Source organism: Leptidea sinapis, chromosome 47, assembly GCF_905404315.1.
Source record: "Leptidea sinapis chromosome 47, ilLepSina1.1, whole genome shotgun sequence".
Classification (NCBI taxonomy): domain Eukaryota; kingdom Metazoa; phylum Arthropoda; class Insecta; order Lepidoptera; family Pieridae; genus Leptidea; species Leptidea sinapis.
This window is the reverse complement of record NC_066311.1, coordinates 3552863-3565885: the sequence shown is the minus strand read 5'-3', so window position 1 is coordinate 3565885 and position 13023 is coordinate 3552863. Positions and strand designations below refer to the sequence as shown.

Below are 13023 nucleotides of genomic sequence, written 5' to 3'. Positions count from 1 at the left end.
TTTCTTGGAACTAGCTTCACTGGCGAAAAGACAATAACAGTGTTTGCGCCGCAATTGTCTATTATTTTTCGTTGTAATTTTTTATGTAAACTATAGTGCAGACAGTTTCCTGTAAGGTAATAGAGAGATATCTATACACTATATCTACAACAGACACATTAGTATCTGATTGGCTGATCTAATGCCAACTGTGACTTTCTTAAACTTGAATAAATCAATCTTGTTTCTAATTTTTTATGGCATACTATAGTGCAGATAGTGTCCTGTAAGGTAATAGAGAGATACCTATGGACAACAGACACATTAGTATCTGATTGGCTGATCTAATGCCAACTGTGACTCGCATATTCATTCAACAAACGCCGAGCAGACACATATTTTAGCACCTACCAGGCAGTTTATAGAAGATTATCGGGGGCTCCCATCAGACCAGCTCTCCTCGCAACCTCCTAAGGTATGTCTGTCTATTGTTTTGTCATAACTAATTTTAATTTTATAATATTATTTGTTTTCCTATGCACGCGCTAATACAGATAGTTACAACGTGAATGTGTATGACTGTACCCGTAGTGATGTGGTTGATGGTGCGACTGGTAATGTGGCACACTCGGTTGCTGGCTCGACTGCTGCTTCGTAGATCTGTAAGGATAATATTTATTTATTTATTTAACACCAACAAGACAAACACTAACAAAAGCATAACAATATTATTACAATAAATAATAAATTCTTAGTGTTGGCTTAATTATAAGTGATACACACAGATCGGAATATTTACAAGTTGAATTAAACATAAATGAATAAGAAATCAATAATATTGTATAATAATTAAAACATGCAACGTTTTCCAATTATATAAAACAGACTTAACCTTATCAGTATTTATATAAAACATACCTTATGCCTATAAATTACAATTTTCTTTATTTTATGAATATAAATGAAATAAATTCCGTTTAAATGACTAAATATTATCTAATTTTTTTTTATCTTTTTCTTTATTAAAATTAGTTGTTATGAGACCAATACATTTCTTATGTGATAATTTATATAAAGCATTCTAACTCAACATCATTAATCGGAGAATAGCGTCTTTGACGTGAGCGTGTGCTTTTTTCTATGAATAGCATAAAAGACGACGGCTTCATTGTCTTTAGTGGGGCACGCATATTTCATTAAGCTAATAAATAGGTACTATCAATGACGCCATTCACCAACTTGTATAAGAAGGTAAGATCGAGGTGATGTCTTCGATTCGAGAGTGACGAAGTGAGACTGAAGCTAGAAGTATTTTATCCTCGTAGATCCTAAGAGTTTTGACTAGACTATTTATTATATATATACACCAACAAGCTGTTCTAAACTAAACAAAACTTCTTACATGTATGTACGGCTCTGTTGTATTATTAAAAAATAATGTTAGTACAAAAAACGCAAAGTCCTTTAAAGGCTAATAAATGTTAAAAATACAAATTATTTCTTATGTTGAATATGAGTAAAACAAACCATATATTATATAATTAAACACTATTATAAATAACACTGTTGCAAAGCCTTTTAAATTGTAGCGCCGACATCCCGAACATATCCATGGAGTCAAAATTATTATTAAGGAGCTCAATATTAGTTCTCGGAATAGCAAGATGAAAGAATTCACCGTTAATAAGCCTTAAGATTATGATCGTAAGATAGATGCAATAGAAATATATAGTATGTTATAAAGTGAATAAGATTCGATGGATGAAACTTTAAGACAACAAAAGTGCTTATGGCACCGATTTTTGTCTCTGACGCATTAGCGCTGCAATTAAAATTAGATATATATTTATTTACCATAACATAACATAACATATTCCAACAAACTTGGTTAACGTCAAGAGGCTACATCAGTTGGTAAAGGGGCTTTGACATGGAGAGAAGAACTAATAAGAAACTCGCAGTCATTCACTTATTAAATGCGCTTTTGTATTTTATTCTTTACCTAATTAAGCAGTTCCTAATATCTACTGTTGTTACAATTAAATTTACTATTTTGAGAAAAAAAAAGTGACGATTTTTGACAACTAAATATATCAATAATGAAAACTTATAATATTTATTTCTTTAAATTTTTATTTGAGTGATAGGCTATTACCAAGCTGAAATATAACACGAACAATTCCTTTATGCAGCTCAAAAACTATATTAATGTCGTATGACTCCATAGCAAAATACCTAGATAATACTGAAAATGTTTAGAAAATGAAAAACGGCTTAATGTAGAAAGTTGCCAATACTTTTATTGTTTTTCGAAGTAATCTCCGTTCCTCTCTACACATCGTCGCATTCCGTGGAACCACTGAGAAAAGCAGTGGGCCCATTCTACCTTAGGGGTCTCTTCGATGGCATTTTCGTACGCTTTCACCTCATCTTCAGGGCTCGTAAAGCGAATATCTCGAATTTTATGTTTGTTCTTGGGAATAAATGAAAGTCGTAGGGCGCCAGGTCAGGACTGTATGGCGAATGACACATTATCTCGACACCTGCCATAGTCAAATATCAACAGTCCGTTTTGCGGAGTGCGCTGAAGCATTGTGGTGAAGGAGAATCCTGCTTCGTGGGCGCTGCTATCGACAAGTTCTTCTAAGACAACAGGCAAACAGCGATTGACATACGAGTCTGCAGTAACTGTCCTTCCATCTTCTAGCACAACAGGCGCGAAATGACCTTTCATAATGAAATGGCCGATTCTCGATGGGGAATCCATCTGGTAAAATGCATCCTGACGCCTAAATGTTCGTTTAATATTTTTTGTACTTGACTCATACCAATACCTAGGCTTGTCCGTATCTGCTGATAGGTCACTCTCTTATCTTTCTCTATCATGCGCCGTACAGCACTGATGTTATCTTCAGTAGTCGCTGTTAAAGGACGTCCCTCACGCGGATCATCATTGAGATTGCTACGTCCACGCGTAAACTCGTTAAACCAATTGTAAATAGTGGCACGAGATGGGGCTTCATTAAGAAATGCTAATCGCAGCCTATCATAGCTTGGTTGTTGAGTAAGGCCACAACGAAAGACATAATAAATCATTGACAGATAAATTTTCTTGCGTTAGGTTCATTTTCACGTGTAATAAGAGTTTTAGATTTGCCGCCAATTCACAAAAACAAATGAATGCAATATACTACATTAGGTTACCAAAGAGGTCTAAAATTTAAATTCAAAAAAAGTTTTAATTAGCAATGTTTCTAACTGGCCTGTTCTAAACATTTTCAGTGTTACCCACGTACCGTACGTCACGAGGCTATGAATATAACTTCTCTACTAATCTGGAAGTAGCAACATTATTAGATTACTCAGAAACTCATAAAAAATGTTCACAAAATATTATATACTATAAGGTATACGAATATTGAGTTTCTTTTTTAAATATTTAAAATGATTACATACTTCAGAATTATGCCTACCTGGTTGATAATTTGCCTTGATGATTGGTATATTTAAAAGGACATAAATAATAATAAAGATGTGGCAATCCTCAGAAATGTTTTTGTGAGAGGGGTGGATCTTTAATGAGCTATTTTGGAGGTAGGTTTGTAGGGGTGGAGCTTCAGGAGCTAATTCAGCTTAGATGCACACTACGGTATTTGCTTCTAATCTCAAAAAACCTTATATCATACAAAAATTATACACATTGGAATAAAGATGTCCGCGCACTGCCAGGAGAATGGGATTGTATCAGGAAAATTGAGAGACTCACGACACGTTTCTTCTTGAGGTACACAATGAAGCCCAATTGTCTAGAGTAGACCACGCCAGTGCACTGATTTCTCACGTTTCACAAAAAAAAATTATACAGCAGGCCTGCTAAATTTCATTGTATCTCACACAATTTATAATGTTTTAAATAGAATCGCACTATATTTTTAAGGTTTTACACAAGGTTCAGCGGAATTAATTAGGACAGATAATAGGTATCGCGTCACACGAGGGCGGCCATTAAGGTGTTCCCTAATTAGCAATCAAGCTGTCCAAGGTAGGGATAGCATAGAACGGAGGCGATACACTGACAGCTTATTCATTATCTGTTATTCACGCGATATTTGAATGAAACTCAATACTACCTCAATATTTTTGATATAAACTTTAGATAATTTACACGGCTAGATACATAGGGTTTTTACTTTAGTGTGCGTGATAAGCTACGTCTTACACTCGCGATACGTAAGTCACTTTGTGTATGCGTGCATTGTTCAAAATAAAGATTAATTGTCAACCTGAATTCCTTCGATGTTTTCACAGCTGTCACAGTCTATCTAGACGTATAAATGATCTATGATTGAAACATATGAGTACCTGACTAGCTACTAGCAAGGACACAACGGAAAAATATCACAAAAAAAAATCCCGTTGTGTTCCAAGGGAATAACGCCGACATCTCATTACTCAGACTCTCCCAACGTGTTGGAAGAAGAAGAGCCAGGGTATAGGGCTCAGCCCTGACACCCTCCTTCCTCCGTGGGTCCAGCTCACCTCTTGTGGTGGTGGTCCCAGGTGTCGTGGTCGTGCTCCACCACTAGCGGCGCGCGCCACTCGCCCACGTCCGCCACGCCCACACCCACACCCACGCCACCAACACCCACGTGTTGGTGCGCTGCAGCGGCCGCAGCTGCCGCGGCAGCCAACTGCTGCACCTGTTACAACACACATTTTTAATAACAATAAAAAAAAAATCATGATGGGATGGGATGGGATTGAGCAGGTTATCAAATGTATAGAAGATCCTCTAGATGATCCTCCTGATGAGTTGAACAAGACATACCAAGATTTCCGAACGACACGTCACTCGAACGGTTAGCTCAGTGGAAGAGTTACAAATATAATTTAATTTTTTTTGCAGCTTAAAAACCACTAAGTATAAAAATAATAACAATGCTTAAATTCAATTAAAATAAAAAACACCATACATATTAGCCGCAAATAGGCTCGAGCTCGGCATATCCTGGCACACAGTAAATTATGCGTGTCCAACGCCGATCTTCCGCTTGACCCATTCTGTGACCTCGTAGCTGTCCCAACACTATACAATCTTTCTTTTTTTGTAAAGAATCAATAACTTGCGACTTTCTCGATGTAACCAGTACTATATATTATGTGACGTAACGTCGTATCCAAAAGGTTACTCGCTCTTTGGTACGACTCAAGCGTCAACCATCTGTCAGCTGTCAGAATAATTACAAATAACATTAACGTTAATAACTTGATTGGAAACAAACTGACATCTGCTACATAATGTCACAGTAAAAGGCCGTACATTGGTTGATCTTACGCATTTCTGACATGTGTGGTTACTGTAAGGTAGAAAACCATAGACCAAATATAGTAACTAAACATCGGTTTGGCGTGGCCAACATGACACAGATAATGTCGTATATATATAGGTACATAATATAACAGAAGTGTTCTTTCACTATCACTTTGACATCGTTATTTATTCGATTCTACTTAGAATTGTCACTTATGTTGAATAAATAGTGGATATTTCACACGTTTCACAACGATAATATCTTATTTTATAAACGCTAATAAAAGTAAACAAAATATCTGTGCAGCGCTGTCAAGTTTGTTTAACACACCGGGTGTGCTGACTTTAAAAAAAACGGCACGCATTGCGAAACAAAAAATCTAATCACTCTATCTCATTTCTTTACATAAGACTCGCATAAGTTTTTCTTTTTCTCGTGTGAGTGAGACGGAAGCTATCGATTAGTCTAGTTACTATAGGTACTTGGTCTATGTAGAAAACCATAATTGTATTCAAATGGTGCCTATTACGTTAAACGGCTAAGGCGGTAGCTCCGCAACTTACCGTTGGTTACCTTAAGGGTTTAAATTGTTTCCGCTTGGTTTAACGAAAATTGTTCAAAACTTTACTTCAGTTTTAATATTTTTTGGTCCTTAGTTCAAAAATTATTTAATTCTAAAAAAAACATCGTTTTTTCCTTGTAACTTGAACTAAATAATTATTGTTATAATAAAAACATATCTTTGATTCCTACATTAATTATTTTCTTCAATTATTAATCAGTTTGATTAAGAAAAATATCTGTGCTCTCTGACTGTTGCTTCTCAATATATTCTTGATAATGTAATGTATGTTCATAGGCACATAAGTGAATTTGCCAGAAACTGTCATAACCATAATGTTAACACCAGGAATAGACATAAACTTATGATGCCTACTACTCGGCTAAGTCGAGTTAGTAAGTCTTTTGTGGGGCGATGTATATGCTTTTACAACAAGATCCCAGAAGATGTTCAAAACAAAAGTATAACGTTATTCAAAAGAATTGTTAAAAACGTTTGTGTGGTAAAGGTTACTATAACATAAATGACTTTCTTAGTGATACCACAGATTGGGAATGGAGTGACCGCTCTCAGGCTATTAAATATAAGTTTTGTTGTACAATATTACTTTGTAAACATATTTATTCGATGAAAAAAAAAGCCCGCTGAGTTTGTTGAGGCCATTCTTTTCAGGTCTGAGGCATTCATTTTGGAATGGGTGGCAGTTTTTTGACTTTCAATAAGTGATGTCACATCCTATTTTGAATAAAAATATTTGAATATCAACAAATCTTGAAATATACTCCAGGGTCCTCTAATCTATAATCTAAAAAACAAATTGAGAGCAGTGTGGAGTTGCCTTTATCATTTACCTGGTAAGCGGGCTGGCACAGGATGGAGGACACGAACTGGTGCGGGAAGGGCTCAGCCCGCGCGGCGTACTGTCTACCTCCCACAGCCACACGTCCTCCTCCGTAAAGCTGGTACTGGAATATTCACACATCGATTAATACATCTACAACTGGTTCATACTCATCATCAGTACTTTCTACAAACTCTCAATTAAAAAAAAAGACACAACCGTCTTCAAAAACACTATTCCAAAACAATTGATATAATAATTGCGTATTTTTATACAATCTAATTCTAGTTACGATTATTGTTATTTTTGGAATCGGTGTCCTCCCGCCGCGGCCCCACTCTCGCTTCTATTCCTCACGTCGCGCGTGCGACACAAGCACTTCTTACCTCTAACTATGTATGTAGTTACAAATGTACCTTGGCTGACACCGACTCCAAAAAGGTAAGGAAACAACCACTTTGCCGCATCGTTTTCATAGAAACTGTCTTCACTAATGAAGAATCTAATGGTGAGTGATAAATGAAGTGTGTTCAACATTTTTTTTAAAAGGACCAATGCCGTATCGATTTGAAAACACCGCGCAAGGACTTCATTCCTCAAATTGGTGGTACCTTGAAGAAACTCATCATCCCCACCATTCGGATGTGTGGCGTTCTTCTTTCTGCCACGTACAACGAAGCTGTGGAATGAGCTTCCTTGTGCGATGTTTCCGGAACAATACGATATGAGTGCCTTAAACGCCGGCAACGCTTCTGCGATTCCTCTCGTGTTGCAAGAGAATGTGGGCTCCGGTGATCACTTAACCCTCGTTTGTTTCCTCTTCCATAAAATAAAATCGAGATGGGATACTTAAGTTAGTGGCATGTGCTTGAATTTGGAGGAGAAAGCATAACAAACAGCTTTTCGGGACACTACCCGTGAAGATATTAAATAGAGATTAGAAGACCCACAGTGGAGCGACTTCTCTATGCAACGCCATTGACTTCCAAATATCATCTAGTTCAACCAATATATAGTGCTTACAAATTAATAATGCGCATACAGATCTTTGCTAATGGGCGTATTCCCGGAAACACTCGAATCATTCAATCGTAAGAGCACTTGCATTTTGCACCTTGTGCGAAAGAAATAGGAGTCAAATCATGTGTTCACAATACGAAAACAAATCGGGCGGTCGGCTGTGGTAGCCGGTCAGTCAGTCGTCTTTAAGTATTGGTGTCGACTGCACGTGTTCAGTCTATATGGAATAATATAGAGCTCCTATTACACACCACACTTGTTATTATTATTGTAATATAATTCTACTAAATTATGCAAAAGTAATGCATTTTACCACTCTATATAGATATCGTCTCCCGACGGTCGAGAAATTCGACCGTTGCCGATAAGTGGCGAAGATCTAAATGCTCATTATTAATTTGGGAGCACTGTACTGTTCCTTTAAAATATGCCGTCTCCCTTTTTATTCGGTAATGATCGTTGTACAATACTCACGAGGTTGTCGTAAGGCGCAGCCCGTAGTCGCTGCTGGTTGATGGTGAGGGCCAGATGGTGCGCGGTGGAGGGGGGCGGGGCCACCACGCCGCCCACGTACTCGCCACCCACACCCACACCCACGCCACCCACACCCACACCCCCCACGCTCCCCGACCGCCGGCACACCTGCGACAGATACATCTATCAATATCATCATTAAATCAATATTATCATAAAATCAGCCGGAAGACGTCCACTATTGGACAAAGGCCTCCCTCAAAGATCTCCACCACGATCGGTCCTGCGCTGCACTCATCCAAACTACCCCCGCAACCAGAGGGCCTCCCATCAACTTTTAATAAGCGACGCGATTCCGATGCAGTTCATACTTAATTAAATTACTTAAACTGAATCGCTAAAATTCGTACCATGAAGTGCCTTTTACTGAATGGCGTTTGGATCGCTTATGAATAATGAACGAAAAAAATTTGTCTGTGGTCCGCGGTGTGAGAAAGAGATGACGCTCTACAGTCGTTGCATAAGTTTGTCTCTCTTACTCGAACCATATGCGATGGGTTGCGGAACCTAAAATGATATGATTTTGGGTTTTTTTTGCATACAAAATACTAAAATACATTTTAAAATTATAAACCATTAAGCCCTTTTTTGTACTTATTAAATAATATATTACATAAATAAACATAATTCTTTGAATTAAAAATTAAATGTTTCCTTAGGTGTTTTCGTAAAAATAACAAGTCATGAACGCACCTCCATTGATGTTTGATTTGACAGAAGCACACAGTACATTTTTTTTTTCATTCTTGCGACCAGGGTATAACCCGGGCCCTTACTGCCTCGTTTTTAGTATTTTCATTTTTGGTATACATTTTCAGTATTTTGTTTAAAAAAAAAGTCCAATAAAGTATTCTCATCTCATCTTTCATCAATAAAATTATCCTTTTCTGTATGTTTTCGCTATTTTTTAAAAGTTATTAACAACACGATTCACTTTCCTCTAAGGAAGTAGCAACTTTTTTCGAATCGGTCACTTTGACAAATAAGCTATTCATTTTAGGATGAAATAACACCTCATGGTACGAATGAATGAACGAACTAAAAAAGTTTGCGATTCATTTGATACATTTTTGACATTCAATTGACATCATTACGATTTAATCAGTTGATTTGACAAAACCTTAATTAGATCGCACTAATCACGTCGTGGCACGAAATAGCAAAGCAGTTCATTTTAGGTTGTCAATTGAATCGCAATAAGAGTTCATGATCCGCAGATCATCGGTCCATCCCTACCATAACTACGTCTTCCGGTACTTTACGTCCCCATCGGCCATCTGTCCGTGGAGCTTTGGGCCCAGCCCAAATGCATTTATTTTCTCATAATTCCCACGGAATTTTTCAATAACAATTCTTTGACAATGGCAATGGAAATAAGTACTATTCGTAACTAGCACTTCAGAAACAAATGATGCTCTCACAAAGTAGAAACGGCGAAACTGTTTCTTCATTTAATACTATTTTATGCTCTTTTAAAAATTACTAACAAAAAGTCCGTAATTATAAGACAGCAAACAAAACAAGTTTGTAGATTTCCATTACTTAACCCAAATTTAAAAAACTATCCCAGGAAATATCAAATCATTCCCAAATAATGTGGCCGTGTAGTAGAATTATAGCCAGCTTACCGCATTTAATACCGACAAAATAAAGATCTCAGTGCACTTTAAAACCGAAAGTCAAAGTATAATAATTGTAATGTGAATGTCTCGTACCTCCATCATCTGCACTGAAGCCTTTACGTTATTACAGTGTGCGTAGTCCACCAGATGAGCCAGCGTCACAAACGCGTGGTTCAGAGCCTCACCCGGGGTGATTCGCCGCTCCTGTGTCATAAATCACACAGTAAGATAAATTACTACCTTCTACTGTCAGTAATTAGCTGTCAATAATCTGAAGCTGTCCCAATATACCCGATAAGTAATTCGCGTGAATTGCAATTTCCATACAAACTTCTATCGCTGGTAAGCTATACGTCGTCCCATTGACAGACAGCGTGTACGGATAATGTGAGTTACCGTCGATAAGTTTATTGGGACAGAAAAGTCAACGATAATTACGATTTTTATCTCAAGTAAGAGATAGAATGAATATTGGGAACGGCCGTTACAGGTTGACATTACGATCAGCGCCCTTTAAGCCGTTGTCTTCACTTTCGAATATAAAATAACCGAGAATCATTCGACGGATGGATTGAAGAGGGAGATAACTAAACTACTGTTTCATAAAAGAAGTCAAAAAAAAATATGAAAGTACTGCAAGATGGTTTTTGTTTATTAGGTAAGAACATAGTTATTTTTTATCAGCCTTTTGCTTGTGGCTTTATTTTTGTTATATTTTTCAAAATTGTCTGTAGCTTTAAGTAATACAAAATATAAAGTTTTAGATAAGCAAAGAATGTGTATTATATACCTATTAAGCATCTCGAGGTAGCCTAAAAGTGGAGTGTACAACATTATAAAATAATTTTTAAATGAGTCCGTAGATTAAGATACTTGTATGCAAGTTGGCTTCCTAATAAACAAATAAATAGACAAATCCATCAATTGGTTATTTAAATGCCAAATATAGAAAGATTTATATTTTAATCTATCTAGGATCGCCAGTTAAGGATTGTAATAAACCTAGGCTATTTTTATCCATGTTCTCTACATCATGAATGCTATCGTAACTTTTGTACTTCATCCTAACTTGCACTAAATAACTTATAAAGTTTTACAGTGAATAAAGATTTTTTGACTTTGACTTTGTTCTAGAAGCAAGAGGCTCTGTCTATACATATAAATTATCTAAGAATTGTTACCCGTAAGACACTTGGGTAATTCAATAAGCGCAAACACAAACCTGGTCCATGGTGAGCATTCGTTTGAGCAAGTCAATAAATTCCCTCCTGTCTGCTTTTTCAGCCAACAGTTGCCCTCCCTCGAGGTCCGTTGGCACATTAACCTGAAACATTCAGAGGGAACGGTTTAAAAAATATACTATATTACTTTAAATTATGGATGCGACAAAAATAAATTTACTTTACCTTCAGGGACGAGTAAACAAAGAAGGACTCCGCGCCGTTATATTAGCAAGTGAAGCACCGTTATGCAAGTGTACTAGTTACACATTTTTTTCTCCCTTAAATAATCATATATGGCCACAAATAGGTACTTATATAATATCGTTTTTACACTTTTTCACAACGCACGACGGCATTTTTAAAATATTTTATTGAGACGCAAACTGATCTGTCACAGACGATGACAATTCTCATAATGGCCGCCTATCGGCTTGTATTAGTGTAAGTGTGTGCGTGGGGCAATGTATTTACACGTTAATCGGCTTGTTTAAGTGCTACACTGCTATCTAAGGTGACACGGAGTCCCTTATTTTTTTACTAGTCCGTGTTTACTTTATATAATGACTTTGATGTGAAATAGGTTTCAGATTATTTTTGGATTACTCATGTGGGAAAAGTAGTATCTTGGCGCTCGCCGTTGCGGTTGAAAAATAAAGAGCCGTTTGCCCGTTACGCTAGAGAGTGCGAAAAGTTTACTTGTCGCATGCAAATGTTGTTTGAGTAAGTTTTATTTAGAAATATCAAAACTGAATTGAGGTTGACGCGTCTGACAGTTTAATTTAATAAATAAAATTATATTTTAGGTTGCAGAAGTTTAAAAACTAATATGGAGTCGGAACTAATACATAAATAGTCGCATTTGTGATACAAAATAGTATGTGCAACTCGTGCGACGTTGTCGATTATCCACGAAAGCGAAGTTGAACTCACGAGTCACGAGCGAAGCGGGATAACTTGTCGCACTAGCTCAGTGTCATCTTTGTAAAAAATGCGTTTTTCCTGAAAAGATCACTTATATGATCAACGTCGGTGATACGAATAAGGAGCAACAGAATATACACAGTGTCCCAATAAATAGTGTCAAGCGAAGCATTAAGTAGTTCTAAAAATATGCCGTGAAGCAGTAATGTGTAAGCATTATTTCGGCCTGAAGGGCTCCGTAGCTAGTGAAATAACTGAGCAAATGAGACTTAACATCTGATGTCTCAAGGTGACGAGCGCAATTGTAGTGCCGCTGAAATTTTTTGGATTTTTCAATAATCCTGAGCGTCACTGCATTGTAATGAGCAAGGCGTATAAATTACCATCACCTGAACGTCCTTCTCGTCCTTTTTGACTTTCAATAAGTGATGACACATCCTTTTTTGAATAAAAATATTTGAATTTGAATTTTTCATACTGAAACATGCAGGGCAAGCCAGTCAGTCATTAAGTTGGCATAGCGACATGCCATTATGCACGGACGTACGCCAAGTAAGGCTAGATATTAGTAGGATTGTTTCACAGCAGAACTGTCAAACCATGCGTCAATAAATTCTGTCATAGAAAATATGTCCATAACAAACAAATATTGGAAACTAGCTGACCCGACAGACGTTGTTCTGTATACAAAATTAAGTTTATTTTTAACCTCCTGATAAAGTTGGAAACATATTTAATATTATAGAAATTCTAATTAGGTATTCATTTTAAACTATTGTTTCAATTTGATCTCTGAACGACGGTACGGGAAAAACAACATTTTTGTTTTTATTTAATTCCGAGCATTTTCATATTTATTCACCTTTTAAACCTGGACTGGACAAATATTTCAAGACCAAAATTAGCCAAATCGGTCCAGCCGTTCTCGAGTTTTAGCGAGACTAACGAACAGCAATTCATTTTTATATATATATAGATAAAAATAATTATGGGTACCCATTGTTTCAAT

General features: G+C 36.7%; 1 protein-coding gene across 3 annotated transcripts in view; it reads right to left on the bottom strand.

Moving 5' to 3' along the window:
• Positions 1–13023, bottom strand: part of LOC126978086 (uncharacterized) — a 188812-nt gene that overhangs the window by 20916 nt on the left and 154873 nt on the right. For all 3 annotated transcript variants that reach the window (XM_050826802.1, XM_050826803.1, XM_050826804.1), the window contains exons 11-16: positions 11093–11194; positions 9964–10074; positions 8189–8356; positions 6705–6818; positions 4519–4679; positions 565–639 (exon numbers count right to left, since the gene is read on the bottom strand). In XM_050826802.1, coding sequence (XP_050682759.1) covers positions 565–639; positions 4519–4679; positions 6705–6818; positions 8189–8356; positions 9964–10074; positions 11093–11194 — 731 coding nt within the window. The remainder of the gene's footprint in view (positions 1–564; positions 640–4518; positions 4680–6704; positions 6819–8188; positions 8357–9963; positions 10075–11092; positions 11195–13023) is intronic.